This window comes from Bubalus kerabau, chromosome 8 (genome assembly GCF_029407905.1).
Source record: "Bubalus kerabau isolate K-KA32 ecotype Philippines breed swamp buffalo chromosome 8, PCC_UOA_SB_1v2, whole genome shotgun sequence".
Classification (NCBI taxonomy): Eukaryota; Metazoa; Chordata; class Mammalia; order Artiodactyla; family Bovidae; genus Bubalus; species Bubalus kerabau.
Genome location: NC_073631.1, coordinates 108,922,076 through 108,948,128, shown reverse-complemented (window position 1 = coordinate 108,948,128; position 26,053 = coordinate 108,922,076). Strand labels below are relative to the sequence as shown.

Below are 26,053 nucleotides of genomic sequence, written 5' to 3'. Positions count from 1 at the left end.
GAGAAACAAAGAAGGACCCTCATGTCAAAACCACAATGACCAGCCTTGAATCTGGGCCTGGCAAGCCCTCGAGTGGTTCCATGCATGTGCTCAGGACTTCTCTGGTCCAGGAGATAGAAGCACACAGTAAGGGGTGTCATACCCAGGCCAGGCCAGAAGAAAGGGGCCTTTCCAGCTCAAGGCCTGTGGCCTGAATCCTTGGCATCAAGTCATAGGAACCCTTCTCCCACATGGAATTATCACTCACGGATACAACTGCTGCTGGTGGTCAGGCCAGCCCAGGACCTAGTGCGTGAATCTGAAGCCTTGCTAAGTTGTTTCTCATAGAATATTAACAAAAAATCATTATAAAATGATTTCAGAAAAAGGGTTCATGAGAAAAAAAAATCTATGAAATTGAGTCAATAAATTTTACAAAAACAGCCTGTACCAGCTGGTAAGACCTTTGATGGTCATTTTATCAAACCATCAATCCCCAGTCAGGATTGTCCATCACACGGAAATGGTATCTCATGTGGTTTCAAGCACTTTGTTAATTATAACACGTTCCAGGAGCGCTTAACTGTCTTATATATTTAGCTTCAGGCTAAAAGGAATTGTTCTGATGGGTATAGACATTAAGTTTTCACCAAAAAAATGCATGAGCAAAACAAATCTACAGCAACAGAAATCATACTGTTGGTTGTCAGGAAAGGAGAGAGTCCCAGGAACGGGGCCTGAGGGAATATCTGGTGATAAAATGTTCTTTGTCTTAAAGGGACAGATGTTTCATCAGCATATACATATATATTGATCAAACCGTAGATCTCTTCATTATACAGTGTGAATATACACCTGATCCTTGAACAACACAAGTTTTGAGGGAGTGGGTCCACTTGTGGGTGGATATTTTAATAAATATGTACTAAGATACTGAACAGCTGTGATTGGTTGAATCCATGCATGTGGAATCTCAGATACACCATTGAATGTGCAATTGAAAGTCGCTCAGTTGTGTCTGACTCTTTGCAATCCCATGGACTATACAGTTCATGGAATTCTCCAGGCCAGAATACTGGAGTGGGTAGGGTAGCCCTTCCCTTCTCCAGGGGATCTTCCCAGCTCAGGTCTCCTGCGTTGCCGGTGGATTCTTTACCAGCTGAGCCACAAAGGAAGCCCAAGAACACTGGAGTGGGTAGCCTATTCCTTCTGCAGTGGATCTTCCCGACCCAGGCATCAAACTGGGGTCTTCTGCATTGCAGGTGGATTCTTTACCAAGTGAGCTGTCAGGGGAGCCCCCAGTCTATAAGGTTGTAGGAGGTTCAGGGACCCTAAAACCTACATTGTTTACTGGTAAACTACAGTTCAAATATCAATAAAAGTGATTAAAAAATATCTGAGGTGAGATGTTACATACACTTTTTTATTTCATGTAATGAATCATTAGGCATAATATTCCTTTCACTGGGACTTCTAATGTCCTCACTTAAAGGCTTTCAAGGCAAAACATGTCCATCTCTACCTTTGCACCTAGGAAGTGGTAGAAGAGGCTGTCAGAGGTTAGCAAAGGGAATCAAGAAATCCAGAGTCCTGTTATATGCCAGGGACTTCATGCTTATTAAATACTTATGAAACCCAGGCAGATGGTGTGGTGGCTAATTGAACATGTCACCTTGACTGTGCCAGAGACATTTAATTAAACTTTATTCTGGATGTTAAGTGAAGGTATTTTTGGAAGAGGTTAACATATAAATTCTCCAAGCCAGGCTTCAGCAATATGTGAACCGTGAACTTCCTGATGTTCAAGCTGGTTTTAGAAAAGGCAGAGGAACCAGAGATCAAATTGCCAACATCTGCTGGATCATGGAAAAAGCAAGAGAGTTCCAGAAAAACATCTATTTCTGCTTTATTGACTATGCCAAAGCCTTTGACTATGTGGATCACAATAAAGAGTGGAAAATTCTGCAGGACATGGGAATACCAGACCACCTGATCTGCCTCTTGAGAAACATGTATGCAGGTCAGGAAGCAACAGTTAGAACTGGACATGGAACAACAGACTGGTTCCAAATAGGAAAAGGAGTTCGTCAAGGCTGCATACTGTCACCCTGCTTATTTAACTTCTATGCAGAGTACATCATGAGAAATGCTGGGCTGGAAGAAGCACAAGTTGGAATCAAGATTGCTGGGAGAAATATCAATAACCTCAGATATGCAGATGACACCACCCTTATGGCAGAAAGTGAAGAGGAACTCAAAAGCCTCTTGATGAAAGTGAAAGAGGAGAGTGAAAAAATTGGCTTAAAACTCAGCATTCAGAAAACGAAGATCATGTCATCTGGTCCCATCACTTCATGGGTAATAGATGGGGAAACAGTGGAAACAGTGTCAGATTTGTTTTTTTGGGCTCCAAAATCACTGCAGATGGTGACTGCAGCCATGAAATTAAAAGACGCTTACTCCTTGAAAGGAAAGTTACGACCAACCTAGATAGCATATTCAAAAGCAGAGACATTACTTTGCCAAAAAAGGTCCATCTAGTCAAGGCTCTGGTTTTTCCTGTGGTCATGTATGGATGTGAGAGTTGGACTGTGAAGAATGCTGAGCGCCCAAGAATTGATGCTATTGAACTGTGGCGTTGGAGAAGACTCTTGAGAGTCCCTTGGACTGCAAGGAGATCCAAGGAGTCCATTCTGAAGGAGATCAGCCCTGGGATTTCTTTGGAGGGAATGATGCTGAAGCTGAAACTCCAGTACTTTGGCCACCTCATGCGAAGAGTTGACTCATTGGAAAAGACTCTGATGATGGGAGGGATTGGGGACAGGAGGAGAAGGGGACGAAATAGGATGAGATGGCTAGATGGCATCACTGATTCGATGGATGTGAGTCTGAGTGAACTCCGGGAGTTGGTGATGGACAGGGAGGCCTGGCGTGCTGTGATTCATGGAGTCACAAAGAGTCAGACATGACTGAGCGATTGAACTGAACTGAACTGAACATATAAATAGGTAGATTTTAACATTAAATTAGATTAACATTTGAAACAGATGATCTTCCATTCCACAGTCTTAGTGGGCCTCTTCCAACCAGTGAAGATATGTATAGAAGGAAAAGTCTGATCCTCCCCCAGGTAAGAGAGAACCGTTCGGCTGATGGCCTTCAAAAAGGACCATCAGTTCTTGGGCCTTTGAATTTAAACATCAGCTCTCCCTGAACCTCTAGATTCACCAGTCCAACCTGGAGATTTGGATTTGTCAGCTGTAAGAGCTATGTGGAGCGAACTCCTTTAAAAGATGGGGAGCAGGAAACACAGGTATTGAGGACAGCCTTGATTCTGATTCCTTGTCTGGCAGTTAGGAAATATGAGACCTGGGCAAGTCACTTCCCATCAGATGTATAAACAGTTAAAATAATCTTTATCTTGCATGATCTTTGTGAGCATTAAAACATACAAAGGAAGGAAAGTCTGGGAAAGTCTATCAGTTCTACCTGGGTCTGGGTCTCGCTGGCTGGCAACTGACACCCTGGCAACCACTTCCTGAGCTGGGGTAGGAGTGTTTTTGTCCCAGAGGCATCTGCTCATGCAGGTCTGTGTCTTGGCTGCTGGCACAGAGATACATGGCAGAGTCCGTCAGCTCCAACGAGCTCAAGTTCAGCTCAGAGCGAGAGTCACTGAACTGTTTTCCTGAGAATCGATCCAGGAGGTGAGATTCTCCACTCACTTTCTGGTTGTAATACTGAACGAGGAACTGGGGGCCCTGGCCCGGGGCCTGTTGGTACCAGTACACAGAGAAGTGTCCAGAGTGAGGGGAACATCTCAGAGTCGCTTGCTGCTTTCTTGATTTGATCAGGTATTTGGGAGTCTGGGTGACTCCAGAATCCACCAGGCCTGTTGAGAAGAGACAAGGAAGCTGAGGGCAGAGCACAGGGGAAGCCTCCTGCTGCAGCCCTCATCGCCAGGCTTCTATCTCAGGGAGGCGACGACATCTCAGAAGCTCCCACACTGTGTCCAGGACTCACCTGCTCCCAGAAGGCAGAGAGTCACACAGCAGAGGAGCCTGGAGCCCATGGCAGCATCAGGAACCCAAGACCACTGCTGGCAGGAGGTGGGACTCCTAGGGTGAGTGATATAAAGTGCTGACCCTCCTGCTTCCCTGATTGGAGCGTTTGCCTTGATGTCACTGCTCTGTGTCTCTGCAGGCTGTTTCCTGATCCACTGGACCCCTTGGCAGGATCCATGGTGGACTCCTCTATGCCCTTCCCTGTCCTGCACAGCCCCTCAGCAAAGGGTGGGTGTGAGGTAAGCACTGTCCCCATGTCCCCATATGCCCATCACATGCCTTTTTCTTCTTCTCTTCCTGTCCCTGCCTGACACTCATCACCCAGCCCTCACCAGCCACACTAATCCCTCACCCTCCACTCCCCATGCTGCTCCAGGAGACGGCCCCCTGGACACATCCTGAGGCTCCAGGCAAGTCCCCACTCCCCTGGGCAGTGAGGAGTCTGTGCTGGGTCCATGTGTCTGGTCCACTCAGGGAACTCAAACCTGCTCCCTGATGCAGGCATGTAGCCAAGGTTCCCTTAAGCTGCCCTCTCCAGGGTGGCTCTCACCCCCTCCCAGCACACCCTGCTTACCATGGACCCACAGTGCCTCCTAGTGGCCCATGGTCCACAGTCTCACGGATCTGTGCCTTCTGTCTAAATCAAGAACAGAAATTTAGACACTTCATGGCTTTGGTAGTGACCGCCTCTCTATGCAGGTGTGAGCCTGGCCAGCGCCTTCCCCAGGAGACCAAGGCCAGCCCCTGCTCCTTGGTGAGCATGTGTGACTGAAAGGCTGTGATCAAGAATGCCGATATGCCAGAGGAGATGCAACTGGACTCAGTGGAGTGTGCTACTCAGGCACTGGAGAAGTATAATACAGAGAAGGACATGGCGGCCCACATCAAGAAGGAGTCTGAGAAGAAGTACAACCCCGTCTGGCACTGCATCGTGGGGAGGAAATTCTGTAGTTATGTGACATATGAAACCAAAATCTTCATCTGCTGCTACCTGGGCCAAGTGGCCAATCTCCTGTTCAAATCTGGTTAAAAGCATGGACTGTGCCACACACCTAGTGATCCATCCAAAAACCAGGACTGCAGCCTAAAGTCCAAATACCAGAGACTGAAGTCTTCAGCCCTGCCTAAGGGAATCCTCCATCTTTGAACCTTTATTGGGTTTTGTATGGGGCATTCTCTGTACTGGTTTGTTGTGGTTATAAAGCAATTAGCAAAATGGCTTACATTTGTATTTATTTTCTATTCCATACTTCTCTGCCCATGTTTTTTTTTCTCTTCGAAATCCATTGCTTTAAAGAAAGAAGTCTTTTGGAGAAGGGTGCGTTAATAAACCGTTTGTTCAAATAATCTAGAGTTGAAGATGGCCTCTTTAGTTGATCTTGGGTAGGCTGGTGGGGGTGATTCCTTGAAGTTTCTGCGGGATGTAACAGACTAGCCTATTCAGCACTCCTGCGTTTCATTCTTGCCCATCCTGCTCCTGTCGTGCATGGGAGAATGCTACTCAGAAGTGCGTGTTGAGAGAGGCACGGCAGAGAAACTACTGGACCAACTCTTACTCCCAATCTGATAAGTACATTCCTTAAGCGCTCCTTTTGTGATAACTGCTATAGAGTGCTCCAGGCCTTAGGCCTTACGAGATGATGAGTGTGTCATGGAAGACCTTTAAGCTTTCTAGGGCTGTAAAATGGAAACAAGCTGGTAAGAAAGTTGGGCTAATGAGAAATCTGTTGGGCTCTAGACATTTCCCCTCCCCTGCCTGGCCAAAGTATACTCTAAAGATCAAAGGTGGTCTTAAAGGGAAAAAGCTTTTAAGTAGCAGCCCTCCTTGTGATTCTACTAAAGTCTGCAGGAATTTAAACTTACAAGCCTGCTGTGCTGTGCTTTAACTGGCTGTGTTCACATATGAGTTGGAGCTTTCATTAAAAGACACAATTCAAACAAAAAAAGAATAGATATTCCCCACAACCCGTGGACAGGCCACTTTAAAAACTACCTTGTGATTTGGGAAGGGAAGTGACCATAGCTCAGTTGGTAAAGAATCCACCTGCAATGCAGGAGACCCTGGGTGGGGAAGATCCACTGGAGAAGGGAAAGGCTGCCCACTCCAGTATTCTGGCCTGGAGAATTCCAGGGACTATACAGTCCATGGGGTCGCAAAGATGCGGACAGGACTGAGCGACTTTCACTTTTGTGACTCAGATGAAGGAGGAACAATGTGGCTGGAGTAGAAAGGGCCAGGAAGGTGGGAGAGGAGTGACTTACCCACCCAGGAAAGGTGGGCAAGAGAAGAGAGCACGCGAGAGCCAGGCTGGGGGAGAACCTTCCAGAGAGACAGCGATGAGCTGCCTGAGGTGGGACACGAGGGCCTCTTTTTATCTAGTTTACAAACAACCTTCCCTCCTGGAGGTCTCAGGCTCAGGTGATGACTAGGAGTCAGAGCGGGGGAAACTCCTGGTTCACAGGGAGGATACAGAGAAAAGACAGCAATGGATGGTGGACACATGTCCACATGGCCTGGAGTGAGGTCCGGGCCAGCACAGACCACACTCTCAGGGTCACACTGCAGGCACATGGCAGCAAAGCCCTGAGGCTGCTGGTGCTAGGAGCCTACAAGCAAGGGGCTGCCTTGCCTTTTTGCACAGAGAGGAGGTGACCCTGCAGCGCTGTGGAGTAACTGCTGACGCAGAAGTACACAGATGTCTGGGAGCGGTTGGCAGACTCCAGTGTGAGAGGGAAGTCCTCTGTGCTTGGTCTGGAGACGCTGTAGCCCTCGGGTACATCTCCCTTCTGTGTGTAAGGAGGGCCATTTGAGTAATGGATCAGCCTCATTCCGCGTCCCACGTCTTGTCGGTACCAGTACATATAATCGTGTTTCAGATCCTGAGTGCATCTCAGTGTTGCTTTCTGTCCTGACCTCACGACCTGGAATCTGGGGTCCTGAGTGACCCCAGCATGGACCGCCCCTGTGGAGAAGGAGGACCGATGCTGCAGTCACAGCGGACAGGTTTAGTGCTGGCACCCCGAAGAGGCCCCTGCCCCCCAGGACTCACCTGCCTGCAGGAGACAGAAGACCACACAGCCCAGGAGGCAGGGGCTCATGGCGGGGGTGGGGTTGCAGAGGGCCCTCTGGTGTGTGTGTGGATGAGAGGGGAGAGGGGCTCTCCAGGGAGTCCTTCTGAGATGTCACTGTCCCTCCAGGCCCCAGAGACAACTTGTCACTCAGGGGCCACGCCCCTTCCCCCAGAAGCTCAAATCAGAAATGAACCTGAGTGAACAGTTCACAACAGGGAGACCCATCCGGCTTAATGGGCATCAGCCTCACAATTGTTGTAACCCATCTGTAAACAGTGTGCAGTTTTATCTATACTTCATTGCGAAGTTAATCTTCATAAATGTGTATATTACTTTAATTCATCTACATATTTCTTTAGCTCTGCATCTTTGGAAATTCCCTCTAGCTTCCTGCTCTCCTTTATGATATGTGTCCCAGTAGGACTTCAAGGCCCATTTCTGCTTTAATTGATCACAGCCCTGAGAATGGCCCTCCACCTACCATGTTTCTCCAGGTATCTGCTCCCAACCTCATTGAAGGCTCATCAACATTTGAGGAATTGTTTGGATCTGTTCTTATCAACTCACTGACAGACAGTCCACCTGCCAAAGGCAGGCACAGCTCCTTCATGTTCACAGGAGCCCCCCCCCCCTTCCCATGTCAGGAGAGGCCTCAGGCCTGTGACCCTCCTTTCTGGGTGGAGAGAAGCTGGTTGCCCAGCACAGGACGATGGATTGGCAGAAAGTAATGCAGACTTAGGAGCACCATGGTGAGTCATGGCACACACCAGGGTAAGTGAAAAACGCTCTATTTTATTTGAGACATTCTTTTCATGGGAATACCTCCTTGTGATGCGTGGCTGCCATTCATTGAGTAACAGTTCATATCACAGAGCCCCAAACTGTATCTTGTTACACATAACACAACGCGTATATGTAACTTGCTCTGTATGGAGACGGTTCCATGAGGAAAGGGACCACAGGTGTTGAAAAGAAACTTGAGCTGCAATCCTAGCTGTAACAGTCACGAAGTATGAGATCTGGGCAATTCACATCCCCTCAGATATATAAACAGTTAAAATAATACTTACTTTGCATGATCCTAGTGAGCATTACAACATATCAAGAAATGAATGTCTGGGAAAATCTATTGCTCTTCCAGAGACTGAGCTTGGCACACTGGCAACGGACACGCTCACCACCACTTCCTGAGCTGGGGCAGGAGAGTTTTTGTTCCAGAGGCACCTGATCATGCAAAGCTGTGTCTGGGCTGCTGGCACAGAGATACAGAGCGGAGTCCATCAGCTCCAAGGAGGTCAAGTTCAACTCTGAGCGAGAGTCACCTAACTGTTGACCTAAGAATCGATCTGACATGTTTCCTCTTTGATACACTTCTCCATCAAAATACTGAACGAGGAACTGGGGGCCCTGGCCCAGGGCTTGTGCGAACCAGTACACAGAGCGGTGTCCAGATTCAGGGGAACATCTCAGTGTCGCTTGCTGTTTTCTTGATTTGGTCAGGAATTTTGGGGTCTGGGTGACTTCGGAATCCACCAGGCCTGTTGGGAAAGACAAGGAAGTAGAGAGGAGAGAACGGGGAAGCCTCCTGCTGCAGTCCTTTCCTGTAGTCTTGCATTTTGGGGATGACAAAAGCAACGTCATCTCAGAAGCTCCCACACTGTGTCCAGGACTCACCTGCTCCCAGGAGGCAGAGAGTCACACAGCAGAGGAGCCTGGAGCCCATGGCAGCATCAGGAGCCCAGCACTGCTGCTGGCTGGGGCGGGGCTCCTGGGGTGAGTGATGTAAAGTGCTGACCCTCCTGCTTCCCTGATTGGAGCATTTGCCTATGATGTCACTGCTGTGTCTATCAGGCTGCCCTTGTCCACTGGACCCCTTACCAATATGCAGGGCTGGCTCCTCTATGCCCTTCCCTGTCCTGACAGCCCCTTAGCAAGCCTGGGTGTGAGGTGACTGGTCCCCTGGTCCCATACGCACACAACATGCCTTGTTCTCTTCTCCCTGACCATGCCTGAATCTCATCACCAGCCACCAGGCCCTCACCAGCCACCCCAACCCCTTCACCTCTACCTCTCATGCTGAGGCAGGATACAACCCCCTATGTTCATCTTGAGGTTTCAGGCATGTCCCCAGTTCCCTGGGCAGTGAGGAGTCTGTGCTAGCTCCATGTGTCCCTGGACCACTCAGGGAACTCAGACCTGCTCCCAGATGCAGGCATGATATAGACAAGGTTCTCTTAAGCTGCCCTCCCCAGGGTGACTCACACCCTCCCAGCACACACTGCTTATCATGGAACAGTGCTTCCAAGTGGCCAAAGTCAAGGGTCTCATGGATTTGCAGCATTTGTTTACAGAAAGTTTAGCCACTCAGTCTTGTCCTGCTCTTTGCAACCGCATGGACTGTAACCTCCCTGGCTCCACTGTCCATGGGATTCTCCAGGCAAGTGTACTGGAGTGAGTTGCCATTTCCTTCACCAGAGGATCTTCCTGACCCAGGGATCGAGCCCAGGTTTCCCTCATTGGAGGCAGATGCTTCACCACCTGAGCCAGGACGGAAGTCCTATCTGTTAAAGCAAGAGTACAAAAATTCCGGCACCCTGAACACACACACACACACATACACGCACAGGCACAAACACACACACATATGCGCCCACACACACACATATGCGCGCGCACACACACACACATACGCGCGCGCACACGCACACACACACACACACACACATACGCGCACGGGCACACACACACACACACATACGCATGCACACACACACACACACATACGCGCGCGGGCACACACACACACATATGCGCACACACACACACACGCACACACACACACCCCTGTTCTACTGCCTGCCTAGCCTGGCTGACGGGTTGATCTTCAAACCCACTCAGCCTCTGGAGGCAGAAGACTGTATGATCCGAACTTTTTACTAAGAAAGAAAGAACTGCGGCACCACGACAATGACGGTCGTTAGCTAAGATGGAAATATATGATCATAAAATAAATACTCTGAGGATCTCAAGTGAATCTGCCTACAAACATGTATTCCATAACTACTTCTGATTAATCAGATGCATATATTTCCAGATTTTGTATTTAAATTAAGAATGATCAAATTCTAGATAATACTGTCATAAAAGAAGTTTTAGAAATATGAGCTCAATTATTTCTGCACTTATAAAATCATGATATAATGGGGGCGATGCAGGATATATTTCGACTTTGAGAAGATTTTGATGAGCGTTCCAGGTAGTCCCAACCTGGCCTAGGTTAGGTGAGCTGCTAAGGATGTCGGGAGGCGGGGGGGTGCGTGTCGAGAACACACAAAGGCAATCTGTCCTCCTTCAGATGGACTCACGTGAGTTTTGGGATGATACGTGATGTTTCTCTTTGATGACTCCATACATCTTGCTGAAAACAGACCACATGGAGTGGCCACTTAAAAAGCCTCCCTGTGACTTGGGAAGGGACCTGACCCAGACGAAGGAGGAGCAGTGTGGCTGTGGTAGAGAGGGCCAGGGAGCTGATGCAGGGAGGTGGGGAGAGGAATGTCCTGCCCGCCTGGGAAAGGTGGACAAGAGCCAGCCTAGACCAGGTGAGAACCAGACTGTGGGAGAACCTCCAGAAAGCCAGAAATGAGCTGCCTGAGGTGAGACAAGAGTGTCTAGACGTATCTAATTTATCCAACAACCTTCCGTCCTAGGTCTCAGGCTCATGTGATGACTAGGAGTCAGAGCTGGGGAAGCATCTTCCTGGTTCACATGGAGGCTGCAGAGGAAAGACAGAGATCGATGGTCCCACAAGGTCCCCAAGGCCCGGCAGTGAGGTTCGGGCCAGTCTCCACCGCATACCCAGGGTCACACTGCAGGCACCTGGCTAACAAAGCCCTGAGGCTCCCGGTGCTAGGAGCCTGCACGTGGACCCCTGTCTTTTGCACAGAGAGGAGGTGACCCTGCAGTGCCGTGGAGTAACTGCTAGTGCAGAAGTACACAGATGTCTGGGAGCGGTTGGCAGACTCCAGCATTAGAGGGAAGTTCTCTATGCTTGATCTGGAGACGCTGTAGCCATCGGGCACATCTCCTGGCTCACTAGTGAACACACCAGCTGAGTAATGGATCAGCCTCAGCCCGTGTCCCAGGTCTTGTCGGTACCAGTACATGCGGTCATGACCCAGATCCTGAGTACATGTCAGTGTCACGCTCTGTCCTCTCCTCACGACCTGGAATCTGGGGTCCTGAGTGACCCCAGCATGGACCGCCCCTGTGGAGAAGGAGGACCGATGCTGCAGTCACAGCGGACAGGCTTAGTGCTGGCACCCCGAAGGGGACCCTGCCCCCCAGGACTCACCTGCCTGCAGGAGACAGAAGACCACACAGCCCAGGAGGCAGGGGCTCATGGCAGGGGCGGGGCAGGTGGAGGGCCCTCTGGAGTGTGTGTGGATGAGAGGGGACAGGGGCTCTCCAGGGAGTCCTTCTGAGATGTCACTGTCCCTGCCAGGCCCCAGGGAAATCCTGTCACTCAGGGGCCACGCCCCTTCCCCCAGAGGCTCAAATCAGAAATGAACCTGAGTGAAGAGTTCATAACACGGAGACCCATCCAGATCAATGGACTTGAGCCTTATGAGTTGTTGTGTCCTTTCTCTAAACAGTTTATAATGTAAGTGTGTTGTATTCCAGAGATAATTCTTCATTCCTAAGTATGTGAAGTTATATGCAGACTTCGAACTGCAGGGTTGGGGGGTTACTGCGTGCTCCTAAACAGCACATTGTTGAAGGCTTCTGCTGCAGCCCTCATCTCCAGGCTTCTATCTCAGGAAGGCAAAGACATCTCAGAAGCTCCCACACTGTGTCCAGGACTCACCTGCTCCCAGAAGGAGGAGAGTCACACAGCAGAGGAGCCTGGAGCCCACGGCAGCATCAGGAACCCAGGACAGCTGCTGGCTGGGGCTGGGCCTCCTGGGGTGAGTGGTGTAAAGGGCTGAACCTCCTGCTCCCTGATTGGAGCATTTGCCTATGACATCACTGCTCTGTGCATCTGCTGGCTGCCCTGTTCACTGGGCCCCTTGCCAGGGCAAAGGTGAGCCCTCTATGCCCTTCCTGCCCTTCCCAGCCCCTGAGCAAGGGGTGGGTGTGAAGGGTGCACCACCCCCATTCCCAAGTGCCCACAGCATACCTTGTTGTCCTCTGCCAGCCACTGCCTGACACGCAGCCAGGCACTCACCTGGCTGGCAATCACCAGGCAATCAGCTGACAATCACCCAGCCCTCACCAGCCACCCCAACCCCTCACCTCCACTTCCCTTGCAGCTCCTGGAGACCGTCTCCTGGGCACATCCTGAGGATCCAGGCACATCCCCACTTTCCTGGGCAGTGAGGAGTCTGTACTGGTTTCATGGGTCCTGGAACCTCAGGACTTCAGGGCACTCAAACCTACTTTCTCATTCAGGCATGTAGCCAAGGTTCCTTAAAGCTGCCCTCCCCAGGGTGACTCTCCACCCCTCCCAGGACCCCCTGCTTACCGTGGGCCCACAGTGCCTCCTAGTGGCCAATGGTCCACAGTCTCATGGATCTGTGCCTTCTGCCAAAGCAAGAATGTAAATACTCCACACCCTGAACACACACACACACACACAACACACTTGTTCTACTGTCTTCCCAAGCTGGTGACTTAAGATTGATCTGCAAATTACCTCTTAGCCTCTGGAGATAAAAGACTGTAGAATCCAACATTTCCATTAAGAAGAAAATAATTGCACACACTAAATGGCAACCCACTCCATTGTTGTTGCCTGGAGAATCCCAGGGACGGGGGAGCCTCGTGGGCTGCCATCTATGGGGTCGCACAGAGTTAGACACGCTTCAGCAATATGTGAACCGTGAACTTCCTGATGTTCAAGATGGTTTTAGAAAAGGCAGAGGAACCAGAGATCAAATTGCCAACATCTGCTGGATCATGGAAAAAGCAAGAGAGTTCCAGAAAAACATCTATTTCTGCTTTATTGACTATGCCAAAGCCTTTGACTGTGTGGATCACAATAAACTGTGGAAAATTCTGAAAGAGATGGGAATATCAGACCACCTGATCTGCCTCTTGAGAAATTTGTATGCAGGTCAGGAAGCAACAGTTAGAACTGGACATGGAACAACAGACTTGTTCCAAATAGGAAAAGGAGGACGTCAAGGCTGTATATTGTCACCCTGCTTATTTAACTTACATGCAGAGTACATCATGAGAAACGCTGGACTGGAAGAAACACAAGCTGGAATCAAGATTGCTGGGAGAAATCTCAATAACCTCAGCTATGCAGATGACACCACCCTTATGGCAGAAAGTGAAGAGGAACTCAAAAGCCTCTTGATGAAAGTGAAAGTACAGAGTGAAAAGGTTGGCTTAAAGCTCAACGTTCAGAAAACGAAGATCATGGCATCCGGTCCCACCACTTCATGGGAAACAGATGGGGAAACAGTGTCAGACTTTATTTTTCTGGGCTCCAAAATCACTGCAGATGGTGACTGCAGCCATGAAATTATAAGATGCTTACTCCTTGGAAGGAAAGTTACGACCAACCTAGATAGCATATTCAAAAGCAGAGACATTACTTTGCCAACAAAGGTTTGTCTAGTCAAAGCTATGGTTTTTCCTGTGGTCATGTATGGATGCGAGAGTTGGACTGTGAAGAAGGCTGAGCACCGAAGAATTGATGCTTTTGAACTGTGGTGTTGGAGAAGACTCTTGAGAGTCCCTTGGACTGCAAGGAGATCCAACCAGTCCATTCTGAAGGAGATCAGCCCTGGGATTTCTTTGGAGGGAATGACGCTGAAGCTGAAACTCCAGTACTTTGGCCACCTCATGCGAAGAGTTGACTCATTGGAAAAGACTCTGATGCTGGGAGGGATTGGGGGCAGGAAGAGAAGGGGACGAAAGAGGATGAGATGGCTGGAAGGCATCACTGACTTGATGGACGTGAGTCTGAGTGAACTCCGGGAGTTGGTGATGGACAGGGAGGCCTGGCGTGCTGCGATTCACGGGGTCGCAAAGACTCGGACACGACTGAGCGACTGAGCTGATCTGAAGTGACTTAGCAGCGGTGTCACAGTGGTGTGCTAAGGCGGAATCACACAGACCTTCAATACAGACACTGCTGAGCTCAGGTCAATACAGCCTGGAGCACTGCATTCCGTAGATCCCTCTGATTAATCAGACCCACATATTTCTAGATTTTCTACATAAATTCAGTATTACCAATTCTAGGTAACGGATTTATATACAGAGATTATATATATAGAAACCCATTTATTTTTAGAGTTATAAAACTTTGAAATAAAAAAACCAACCATCCACTACATTTAACGTCGATGTAGCTGGGCGTGATATGAGACTGCACACTCAGTGTCACACTGCAGGCATGTGGCCCTGGGTTCCAAGGCTCCGGGTGTGAGAAGCCTGCAAGAGTCTCTCCTCCTTTCATGCTTCAGGGCTTCCCTTATCTTTTTGCACAGAGAGGAGGTGACCGTGCAGAGCTGTGGATAACCGCAGGCGCAGAAGTAAACAGATGTCTGGGAGCTGTTGGCAGACTCCAGCATGAGAGGGAAGTTCTCTGTGCTTGGTCTGGAGATGCTGTAGCCCTCGGGCATGGCTCCTTTCTCTGTGGTGGGAGGAATAACTGAGTAATGGATCAGCCTCAGCCCGTGTCCTGGGTCTTGTCGATACCAGTACATATAGCTAAAGCTCAGATCCTGAGTACATGTCAGTGTCACGCTCTGTCCTCTCCTCACGACCTGGAATCTGGGGTCCTGAGTGACCCCAGCATGGACCGCCCCTGTGGAGAAGGAGGACCTATGCTGCAGTCACAGCGGACAGGCTTAGTGCTGGGACCCCGAAGGGGACCCTGCCCCCAGGACTCGCCTGCCTGCAGGAGACAGAAGACCACACAGCCCAGGAGGCAGGGGCTCATGGCCGGGGCGGGGCAGGCGGAGGGCCCTTTGGTCTGAGGGTGGATGAGAGGGGAGAGGGGCTCTCCAGGGAGTCCTTCTGAGATCTCACTGTCCCTGCCAGGCCCCACAGCCAATCTGTCACTCAGGGGCCACGCCCCTTCCCCCAGAGGCTCAAATCAGAAATGAACCTCAGTGAACAGTTCACAACACGGAGACCCATCCAGAACAACAGACGTAATCTCATAAGTTGCTGTAACCTTTCTGTAAATGTTAAAGGTTTTTCTGTAGATGTTAAACTGATTCAATGTTTTGTATGTTCTAGTCCAGACATAAATCTTCATTAACGTGTATATTACTTGTATTTATCTACATATTTCTGAAGTTTTGAATCCTGGGGAAATCCTTCTGGCGTCCTGCTGCCCTTTATGATATGCGTCCCAAGAGCACTTCAAGCGGAGAAGGCAATGGCACCCCACTCCAGTGTTCTTGCCTGGAACATCCCAGAGACGGGGGAGCCTGGTGGGCTGCCGCCTATGGGGTCGCACAGAGTTGGACACAACTGAAGCGACTTAGCAGCAGCACTTCAAGGCTTCCTTTCCACAACATTGCCCACAGTCCTGAGACAGTCCCTCCACCTACCTTGTTTCTCCAGGTTTCTGCTTCCAACCTCATTGCAGGCTCATCAACATTTGAGGAATTCTTTGGTCTGCTTCTAATCAATTCACTGACAGACGATCCACCGGTCAAACGCAGGTACAGCTCCTTCATGTTCACAGCAGCCCTTGATTCCCGTGTGGGGGGAGGGAGCAAGCAGAGCCCCCTCATGCCGGTGACCCACCCTCTGGGTGGAGATAAGCTGGGTGCCAGGCACAGAATGACATTTTGACACGAAGGAGTACAGATGCAGGAGGGACGGGGAGGGAGGTGCAGACGCCAGGGTAATGAAAAATGCTCAGTTTTTATTTGAGACATTCCTCTCATGGGAATACCTCCTTGTGAAGTGTGGCTGCCATTCATTGAGTAACAGTGCATATCACAGAGCCCCGAACTGTATCTTGTTACACGTAACACAATGCGTATATGCAACTTGCTGTGTACACAGATCCATGAGCGAAGAGACCACGGGTGTTGAGAACACACTTGAGCCGGGATGCTAGCTGAAACACTTATGAAGTATGAGATCTGGGCAACTCACTTCCCTGAGATGTACAAACAGATAAAATGGTACTTACCTTGATGACGTTAGTGAGCATTAAAACATATCAAGAAGTGAATGTCTGGGAAAGTCTCTCACTCCACCAGAGACTGGGCTTGGCAGGCTGGCAGCTGACACTCAGGCATCACTTCCTGAGTTGGGGCAGGAGTGTTTTTGTCCCAGAGGCACCTGATCATGCAGGGCTGTGTCTTGGCTGCTGGCACAGAGATACACGGTTGAGTCCGTCAGCTCCAAGGAAGTCAAGTACAGCTCAGAGCTAGAGTCACTGAACTGTTTTCCTGAGAATCCATCTGACATGTTTCGTTTCTCATTCTCTGCCCTATTGTAATACTGAATGAGGAATTGGAGGCCTTGGCCCAGGGCCCGTTGGTACCAGTACACAGAACGGTGTCCAGACTCAGGGGAACATCTCAGTATCACTTGCTGTTTTCTTGATTTGATCAGGTATTTGGGGGTCTGTGTGACTTCAGAATCCACCAGGCCTGTTGGGGAGGAGACAAGAAAGCTAAGGGCAGAGCACAGGGAAGCCTCCTGCTGCAGCCCTCATCATCAGGCTTCTATCTCAGGGAGGCAAAGACATCTCAGAAGCCCCCACACTGTGTCCAGGACTCACCTGCTCCCAGGAGGCAGAGAGTTACACAGCAGAGGAGCCTGGAACCCATGGCAGCTTCGGGAACCCAGGACTACTGCTGGCTGGGGGCTGGGCTCCTGGGGTGAGTGGTGTAGAGTGCTGACCCTCCTGCTTCCCTGATTGGAGCCTTTGCCTATGACGTCACTGCTCTGTGTCTCTGCAGGCTGCCTTTGTCCACTGGACCCCTTGGCAGGACCCAGGGCTGGTTCATCTAAGCCATTCCTTGTTCTGCACAGGTCCTCAGCCAAGGGTGCGTGTGAAGTGAGCACTGTCCCCATGTCCCCATATGCCCTTAATGTGCCTTTTTCTTCTCTTCCTGTCCCTGCCTGACACTCATCACCCAGCCCTCACCAGCCACACTAATCCCTTCACCCTCCAGTCCCCATGCTGCTCCAGGAGAAGATCCCCTGGGCATATCCTGAGGCTCCAGGCATGTCCCCATTCCCCTGGGAAGTGAGGAGTCTGTGCTGGGTCCATGTGTCTGGACCACTCAGGGAACTCAAACCTGCTTTCTGATACAGGCATGTAGCCAAGGTTCCCCTAAGCTGCCCTCTCCAGGGTGACTCTCAACCCCTCCCAGCACACCCTTCTTACCATGGGCCCACAGTGCCTCCTAGAGGCCAATGGTTTCATGGATCTGTGCCTTCCATCTAAAACAAGAATACAAATTCCCCGCACTCCACACTTTCAACCCCTACTCACACAAACACACACACCCATACACACACCCCTCATCTGCTGCCTTCCCAGCCTGGATGAATTAGGGCTGATCTTCAAGTCTAGTCTTAGCCTGTGGAGGTAAAACACTGTATGATCAGACATTTCTACTAAGAAGGAAATAAGTGCAGCACTAGATTCCAGAATCTGGTTCCTCAACCTTAGGGCAGGCTCATCGACACTTGAGGAATCTTTGGGCTCTTTCTTATTAATTCATCAACTGACAGGGGGCCTCTCACACACAGGCTCGGGGCCTTCATGTCCACCTGAGCACGTGCTTTCCGTCGTGTCTGAGGGGTGGGGGAGCAGCAAGCTGAACCGCCTCAGGCCTGTGACCCAGCTTGCTTTGAGGAGAGAAGCTGGTTGTCCAGCACCACGGATGACATGTTGGCACAAAGGAGTACAGACGTGGGAGGGATGTCAGGAGAGATGGCTGACCCCGGGATAAAGGAAAAATGCTCCGATTTTACCTGAGACATCCATTGCATGGGGGTACTTCCTTGTGAAGCGGGGCAGCCATTCAGTAACCGATATCCTAGAGCCCCAGACTGTATCCCATGCACAAACCTCACATTTGGAAGGACCCTGCACTGGCTGCCATGCTCTGCTGCTATGATTTTCAAATTCTCAATAATTTCTGAACCTGAATATCGTGCACATGGTCATGAGTGGGTGACCGTGGTGACCTGCTGATGAGCTGGTTTCCACGGAACCTGATCACACGTCTGGGGTCTGGGTGACTAACCATTCCCTGGGCCTCAGAGACAAAAACACAGAAACTTAAGTCAGAAGCAATGAATGAGCTCGATGTTGTAGCCATAAAAAAGCCTTGAATCGGGGCCTGGCAAGTCCATGGGATCCATTCCTGTGCTCAGAATGTCTCTGGTCCAAGAGACAGTGAGACCCACAGCTCAGGAGACTAGTGACCGGGCCAGGGCGCTACAGAAAGGGGGACTTTTCAATTCAACTCCTGTGACTTGGACGCGGGGGTCAAATCAAAGACAAGCCTTCTCCTGACATGAAATGATCTCTCACCAAATTGCTGCTGCTGGTTGTCTGCTCAGTCCCAGCACCAGTGTGTGACCAGGAGGCCTTGCTGTGTGCATATCACATGGGAGCTAAAGGAATTTCCTAGGAGATGAGGACTTCCTCTCAAAATAGCATCATAAAATCATTTCAGATATTGTGTGCATGAGAAAAGAAATTTATGAACGTGCATTAAAAAAAAAAAAACCTTGTACCAGCAGAAAAGACCTTTGGATGGTCATTCCCCAAACCATCCATCTCCAGATAGGATAGTCCCTGACATGGATATGGTGCTCACATGCTTTCAAGAACTTCTTCAACCAAAATACTTTGCAGGAGCAATCACTTAAATATTTAGCTCTGGGCTAAAGAGGACTTAAAAAAAAATGACGGCAACAGAAATCATACTGCTGGTTGTCAGGGAAGGAGACAGGCCTGGGAATGGGGCCTCAGAGGATTTTTGGTGATGAAATGTTCTCAGCCTTTATAGGTGAACGTTCCGTGGGCACACACACACGGATTGATCGGAACCATTCATCTGTTCACTGTGCAGTGTGTAACGTTACTGTATATACAGCGGACCCCTTGGACCACACGATTTTGAATTTCATGCGTTCAGTTTTGTGTGGAGTTTTTAATAGATACTAACTACAGACCGTGTTGTTCATCTGGTAAAGAATCTGCCTGCAGTGTGAGAGACCTGAGTTGGATCCCTGGGTTGGGAAGATCTGCTGGAGAAGGGAAAGACTACCCACTCCAGTACTCTGGCCTGGAGAGATTTTATATTTCATGGACTGTATAGTCCATGGGGTTGCAAAGAGTCAGACCCGATTGAGTGACATTCACTTTCACTTTTCACAGGACCACACAACTGTGCCTGGTTGAATCTGTGGATGTGAAATCATAAACAGGGTTGACTGAATTTTAAACAAATTTTACAGCAGGGTTAAGGCTGTTTCAGGGCCCCCAAACTTCACATTATTCAAATGTTAACTATAATTCATATGGCAATAAAGTTAATGTAAAAACGCCTGAGGGTAAGTTACATGCTCTGTTTATCTCATGTATGGAACCGGCAAGCATAATTACTTTCTTTCCTATGACATCTGAAGTCCTCAAGTATAGGGTTTGAAGTCAAAATGTGTCCATATCTACTTTTGCACCTAGGAAGCACTAGAGGAGGCTGTCAGAGATTAGCAAAGGGAGTGAAGAAATCCAGAGTCCTGTCACCTGCCAGGGACTTCATGCTTACTAAATTCTTGTGAAGCCCTGGAAGGTGGTGTCCTGACTAACATAATATGTCAACTAGACTCTGCCTTGGATATTTAGTTTTATTTTTTGGGTGCTCCAAAGAGGGATATTTTTTGGCTCAGATGGTAAAGCGTCTGCCCGCAATGTGGAAGACCCGGGTTCAATCCCTGGAAGATGCCCTGGAGAAGGAAATGGCAACCCACTCCAATATTCTTGCCTAGAAAATTCCATGGATGGAGGAGCCTCGTGGGCTACAGTCCATGGAGTCACAAAGAGTCGGACATGACTGAGCGACTTCACCTTCAACATGTGAATAGGTATGTTTTAATAATAGATTAGATTAACATTTTAATTCGTAAAGCAGATGACCCTCCATAATGTCAGTGGCCTTCATGAAACCAGGTGAAGAGATGAATAGATGAAAAAACTGATCCTCCCCCAAGAAAGAGATAATTGTCAGCCGATGGCCTTCACACTGGACCATTAGTTCTTCTGCTTTTGAACTTAAACATCAGCTCCCCTCAGTCTCTAGTAGCACCAGACCCGCTTGCAGCATTTGGACTTACCAGTCTTAACAACTTTGTGAGCCAATTGCTTTCAAACGTGTATGTGTGTATGTGTGTGTTTGTGTGCGTGTGTGTGTTTCTGTGTATTATTTATTCTATGTGGGGGAAAGTTTTATGGGGGCAAAGACCAAAAGTGATGAGGACAGGCTTGAATCAAATTCCTTGCTCTGAAAGCAGTGACATATAAGATGTGGACAAGTCAGTTCCTCTCAGATGTATAAACAGGTAAAATAATATTTACCTAGCATGATCTTTGGGAGCATTAAAACAGAGCAGAGAAAGAATTTCTGGGAGAGTCTATCGGATCTACCTATGCCTGGAAGGGAGGCAATCACCCTCACAGCCACTTCCTGAGCTAGGGCAGAAGTATTTTTGTCCCAGAGGCACCTGATCATGCAGGGCTGTGTCTTGCTGCTGGCACAGAGATACACGGCTGAGTCTGTCAGCTCCAAGGAGCTCAGATTCATCTGAGAGCTAGAGTCACCGAACTGTTCACCTGAGAATCGATCTGGCATGTTTCCTTTCTCATTCTCTTGCCCATTATAATACTGAACAAGGAACTGGGGGCCCTGGCCCAGGGCCTGTTGGTACCAGGATACATAGAGGTGTCCAGACGCAGGGGAACATCTCAGTATCACTTGCTGCTTTCTTGATTTGATCAGATATTTGGGGGTCTGGGTGACGCCAGAATCCACCAGACCTGTTGGGAAGGAGACAGAAGGAAGCTGAGGGCAGAGCACAGGGGAGCCTCCTGTTGCAGCCCTCATCACCAGGCTTCTATCTCAGGGAGGCAAAGACATCTCAGAAGCTCCCACACTGTGTCCAGGACTCACCTGCTCCCAGGAGGCAGAGAGTCACACAACAGAGGAGCCTGGAGCCCATGGCAGCATCAGGACCCAGGACTGCTGCTGGCTAGGGGCGGGGCTCCTGGGGTGAGTGGTGTAAAGTGCTGACCCTCCTGTTCCCTGATTGGAGCACTGGCCTATGACGTCACTGCTCTGTGTCTCTGCAGGCTGCCCTTGTCCCCAGGACCCCTTGGCAGGACCCAGGGCTGGCTCCTCTATGCCATTCCCTGTCCTGACAGCCGCCAGGAAGGATAGGTGTGAGGGGAGCTTCGTCCCCTGGTCCCATGTGTCCACACACATTTGTTCTGCTCTGTCTGACCCTGCCTGACACCCAGCCCTCACCAGATACCCCAACTTCTCACCCTCCCATTCCCATGCTGCTCCACAGATGGCCCCCTGGGCACATCCTGAGGCTCCAGGCAGGACCCCTCTTCCCTGAGCAGAGAGGAGTCTGTGCTGGCTCCATGTGTCCCAGGACCACTCAGGGAACTCAAACCTGCTCCCAGGTGCAGGCATGTAGCCAAGGTTCCCTTAAGCTTCCTTCTCCAGGTGACTCTCAACCCCTCCCAGGGCACCCTGCTTACCATGGAAACACAGTGCCTCCTAGTGGCCGAAGGTCCATGGTCTCATGGATTTGCAGCCTTGGAAGCAAGGTTTCAAAAATCCCACACCCTAAATACAAACACATACACACACATATCTGTTCTACTGCCTTCCTAGCCTGGCTGATTAGGGTTGATCTTCAAATCCACTCTTAGCCTCTGGAGGTAGAAGACTGTATGATCTGACCGTTTTCCTAACAAGGAAATCATTGCTTCTCCACTACAATGATGGTAGTTAGCTAAAATGGAAATATATGTCATAAAATAAACGCTCAGAGGATCTCAAGTGAATCTGCCTGCAAACATGTCTTCATAACTACTTCTGATTGATCAGAGGCATATATTTTCAGATTTCCTATTTAAATGTGTATTAACCTATTTATTTCCTATGAACTTCTAAATCTTGATATAATAAGATACCGTGGAGAAAATATTTTGACTTTGAGAATATTTCTCTGAAGGAAATGGTGGAAACCTGGTCCAGGTTAATTGAGATGTTAAGAAAGAAGGGCAGGAAGGAGAACACACACCCCCCGCCTGTCTCTCCTCCTGGGAATGGACTCCCAAGGGATTTTGGCTGGTTTCCAATTAACTGAGGTTGTTTTCTCTTTGATGACCCCAAGAACTTGCTCAAACACGACCGCTTATGCTTGGTTACAAAGTTCGCTGTGTCATGGGAAGGGACATGATCCAGATGAAGGGAGAGAAGTGTGTCTGGACAGAGAGGGCAGGGGAGCTGAGCCCAAGGCAGTAAAGGAGGAAAGACCCGCCCCTCTGGTGGGCAAGAGCAGGGAGCACTTGAAAGCTAGGCTGCCGGAGAAACTTCCAGAGAGACAGCAATGAGGCTCTGGGAGAGACAAGAGGGTCTAGATATATCTGATTTACTAATATTCTTCCCTTCGGGAGGTCTTAAGCTGATGAGGAAGACTCAGAACTAGTCAGAACTGGATGCTTTCTGAACTGCATCCAGGGAGGATGCAAAGGAAAGACAGAGACTGATGGTCGACATGTGTCTGCGAGTCCCTGGAGTCAGATCCAGGCCTGTCCAGGTCACACATCAGGGTCACAGTGCTGGCACGTGGTCCCCAGGGCATTAGGTTCTCAGTGTTAGGATCCTGCATGTAGGCCTTTGTCTTTTTCAACAGAGAGCAGGTGACCCTGCAGCGCCCTGGAGTAACTGCTGGCACAGAAGTACACAACTGTCTGGGAGCGGTTGGCAGACTCCAGCATGAGAGGAGAGTTCTCTGTGTTTGATCTAGTGACGCTGTACCCGTCGGGCATGTTTCCTGGCTCGCTAGTCTGCACACCAGCTGAGTAATGGATCAGCCTTAGCCCGTATCCTGGGTCTTGTCGGTACCAGTACATGCGGTCATGACCCAGATCCTGAGTACATGTCAGTGTCGCGTTCTGTCCTGTCCTCACGACCTGGAATCTGGGGTCCTGAGTGACCCCAGCATGGACCGCCCCTGTGGAGAAGGAGGACCGATGCTGCAGTCACAGCGGACAGGCTTAGTGCTGGCACCCCGAAGGGGACCCTGCCCCCAGGACTCACCTGCCTGCAGGAGACAGAAGACCACACAGCCCAGGAGGCAGGTGCTCATGGCGAGGGCAGGGCAGGCAGAGGGCCTTCTGAGGTGTGTGTGGATGAGAGGGGAGAGGGGCTCTCCAGGGAGTCCTTCTGAGATGTCACTGTCCCTCCAGGCCCCAGAGACAACTTGTCACTCAGGGTCCACGCCCCTTCCCCCGGAGGCTCAAATCAGAAATGAACCTGAGTGAACAGTTCACAACAGGGAGACCCATCCGGCTTAATGGGCATCAGCCTCACAATTGTTGTAACCCATCTGTAAACAGTGTGCAGTTTTATCTATACTTCATTGCGAAGTTAATCTTCATAAATGTGTATATTACTTTAATTCATCTACATATTTCTATAGCTCTGCATCTTCGGAAATTCCCTCGAGCTTCCTGCTCTCCTTTATGATATGTGTCCCAGTAGGACTTCAAGGCCCATTTCTGCTTTAATTGATCACAGCCCTGAGAATGGCCCTCCACCTACCATGTTTCTCCAGGTATCTGCTCCCAACCTCATTGGAGGCTCATCAACATTTGAGGAATTGTTTGGATCTGTTCTTATCAACTCACTGACAGACAGTCCACCTGCCAAAGGCAGGTACAACTCCTTCATGTTCACAGGAGCCCCCGCTTCCCATGTCGGGAGAGGCCTCAGGCCTGTGACCCACCTTTCTGGGTGGAGAGAAGCTGGTTGCCCAGCACAGGACGACGGATTGGCAGAATGTAATGCAGACTTAGGAGCACCATGGTGAGACGTGGCACCAGGGTAAGTGAAAAGTGCTCTTTTTTATTTGAGACATTCTTTTCATGGGAATACCTCCTTGTGATGCGTGGCTGCCATTCATTGAGTAACAGTTCATATCACAGAGCCCCAAACTGTATCTTGTTACACATAACACAACGCGTATATGTAACTTGCTCTGTATGGAGATGGTTCCATGAGGAAAGGGACCACAGGTGTTGAAAAAAAACCTGAGCTGCAATCCTAGCTGTAACAGTCATGAAGTATGAGATCTGGGCAATTCACATCCCCTCAGATATATAAACAGTTAAAATAATACTTACCTTGCATGATCTTAGTGAGCATTACAACATATCAAGAAATGAATGTCTGGGAAAATCTATTGCTCTAGCAGAGACTGGGCTTGGCACACTGGCAGCCAACATGCTCACCACCACTTCCTGAGCTGGGGCAGGAGAGTTTTTGTCCCAGAGGCACCTGATCATGCAGGGCTATGTCTTGGCTGCTGGCACAGAGATACACAGCTGAGTCCGTCAGCTCCAAGGAAGTCAAGTTCAGCTCAGAGCTAGAGTCACTGAACTGTTTTCCTGAGAATCGATCTGATAGGTTTCCTTTCTCATTCTGTTGCCTGTTGAAATACTGAATGAGGAATTGGGGGCCCTGGCCCAGGACCTGTTGGTACCAGTACACAGAGCGGTGTCCAGATTCAGGGGAACATCTCAGAATCGCTTGCTGCTTTCTTGGTTTGATCAGGTATTTGGGGGTCTGGGTAACCCCAGAATCCACCAGGCCTGTTGGGGAGGAGACAAAGGAAGTTGAGGGAAGAGCACAGGGAAGCCTCCTGCTGCAGCCCTCATTGCCAGGCTTCTATCTCAGGGAAGCAAAGACATCTCAGAAGCTCCCACACTGTGTCCAGGACTCACCTGCTCCCAGAAGGCAGAGAGTCACACAGCAGAGGATCCTGGAGCCCATGGCAGCATCAGGAACCCAAGACTGCTGCTGGCTGGGGTGGTGCTCCTTGGCTGTGTGGTGTAAAGTGCTGACCCTCCTGCTTCCCTGATTGGAGCATTTGCCTATGACGTCACTGCTCTGTGTCTCTGCATGCTGCCCTTGTCCAATCTGGACCCCTTACCAATATGCAGGGCCAGCTCCTCTGTGCCCTTCCCTGTGCTGCACAGCCCCTCAGCAAAGGGTGGGTTTGAAGAGTGCACTCTCCCTATGTCTCCATATGACTACAATACGGCTTGTTCTCCCCTCTCTGCTCCTTCCTGACACTCGTCACCAAGCCCTTCGCAGCTGCCTGGACCCCTCACCCTCCACTTCCCATGCAGCACCCCCTGAGTACATCCCGAAGCTCCAGCCCGTCCCCACTTCCTTGGCACTGAGGAGCCTGTGCTGGCTCCATGTGTCCCAGGATCTCTCAGGGAACTCAAGCCTGTTCCCTGACACAGGCATGCAGTTAAGGTTCCCTAAAGCTCCCTCTGCTGGGTGATGCTCACCCCTCCCAGCTCACCTGGTTGCATGGGCCACAGTGCCTCGTACTTGCCAGTACTTCACAGTCTCATGGATTTGCATCCTCTTTCTAAAGCAAGGGTACAGAAACCCCATAGCCTTAATACACACTCACACACACACACACACTCACACACACACTCACATTCTAGTGTTCTACTGCCTTCCCATCCTGGCTGAATTAGGGTTCATCTTCAAATCTACTCTTAGCCTCTGGAAGTTGAAGACTCAATGGTCCGACATTGTTACTAAGAAGGAAAGAATCGCTGCACCACTGCAGTGATGGTACTTAGCCAAAATGGAAATAATCGCCATAAAATA

At 49.8% G+C, this 26,053-nt stretch overlaps 1 long non-coding RNA gene, 2 pseudogenes and 6 gene segments (V, D, J or C); 2 read left to right on the top strand and 7 right to left on the bottom strand.

Annotated features, from left to right (window-relative positions):
• Positions 1-3,227: 3,227 nt before the first annotated feature.
• On the bottom strand, positions 3,228-4,051 carry LOC129658684 (T cell receptor beta variable 5-1-like). The segment is given in 2 exon segments: positions 3,228-3,868; positions 4,000-4,051. Coding segments are annotated over 2 exon segments (453 nt in total).
• LOC129658685 (uncharacterized) lies at positions 3,956-4,765 on the top strand. The gene is made up of 3 exons (XR_008717500.1): positions 3,956-4,085; positions 4,180-4,279; positions 4,740-4,765. It is a non-coding gene; the product is annotated as an uncharacterized LOC129658685 (long non-coding RNA).
• Positions 4,766-4,800: 35 nt separating this feature from the next.
• Positions 4,801-5,184, top strand: LOC129658683 (dynein light chain 1, cytoplasmic-like; annotated as a pseudogene).
• A 1,463-nt stretch (positions 5,185-6,647) lies between these two features.
• Positions 6,648-7,139, bottom strand: LOC129658388 (T cell receptor beta variable 6-4-like). The segment is given in 2 exon segments: positions 6,648-7,003; positions 7,091-7,139. Coding segments are annotated over 2 exon segments (405 nt in total).
• Positions 7,140-10,876: 3,737 nt separating this feature from the next.
• On the bottom strand, positions 10,877-11,515 carry LOC129658387 (T cell receptor beta variable 6-2-like). The segment is given in 2 exon segments: positions 10,877-11,379; positions 11,467-11,515. Coding segments are annotated over 2 exon segments (552 nt in total).
• A 2,890-nt stretch (positions 11,516-14,405) lies between these two features.
• On the bottom strand, positions 14,406-15,072 carry LOC129658682 (T cell receptor beta variable 6-9-like; annotated as a pseudogene).
• A 630-nt stretch (positions 15,073-15,702) lies between these two features.
• On the bottom strand, positions 15,703-16,963 carry LOC129658681 (T cell receptor beta variable 5-1-like). The segment is given in 2 exon segments: positions 15,703-16,750; positions 16,882-16,963. Coding segments are annotated over 2 exon segments (414 nt in total).
• A 6,050-nt stretch (positions 16,964-23,013) lies between these two features.
• LOC129658386 (T cell receptor beta variable 6-9-like) lies at positions 23,014-23,507 on the bottom strand. The segment is given in 2 exon segments: positions 23,014-23,372; positions 23,459-23,507. Coding segments are annotated over 2 exon segments (408 nt in total).
• An 858-nt stretch (positions 23,508-24,365) lies between these two features.
• LOC129658680 (T cell receptor beta variable 5-1-like) lies at positions 24,366-25,234 on the bottom strand. The segment is given in 2 exon segments: positions 24,366-25,011; positions 25,144-25,234. Coding segments are annotated over 2 exon segments (453 nt in total).
• Positions 25,235-26,053: the final 819 nt, after the last annotated feature.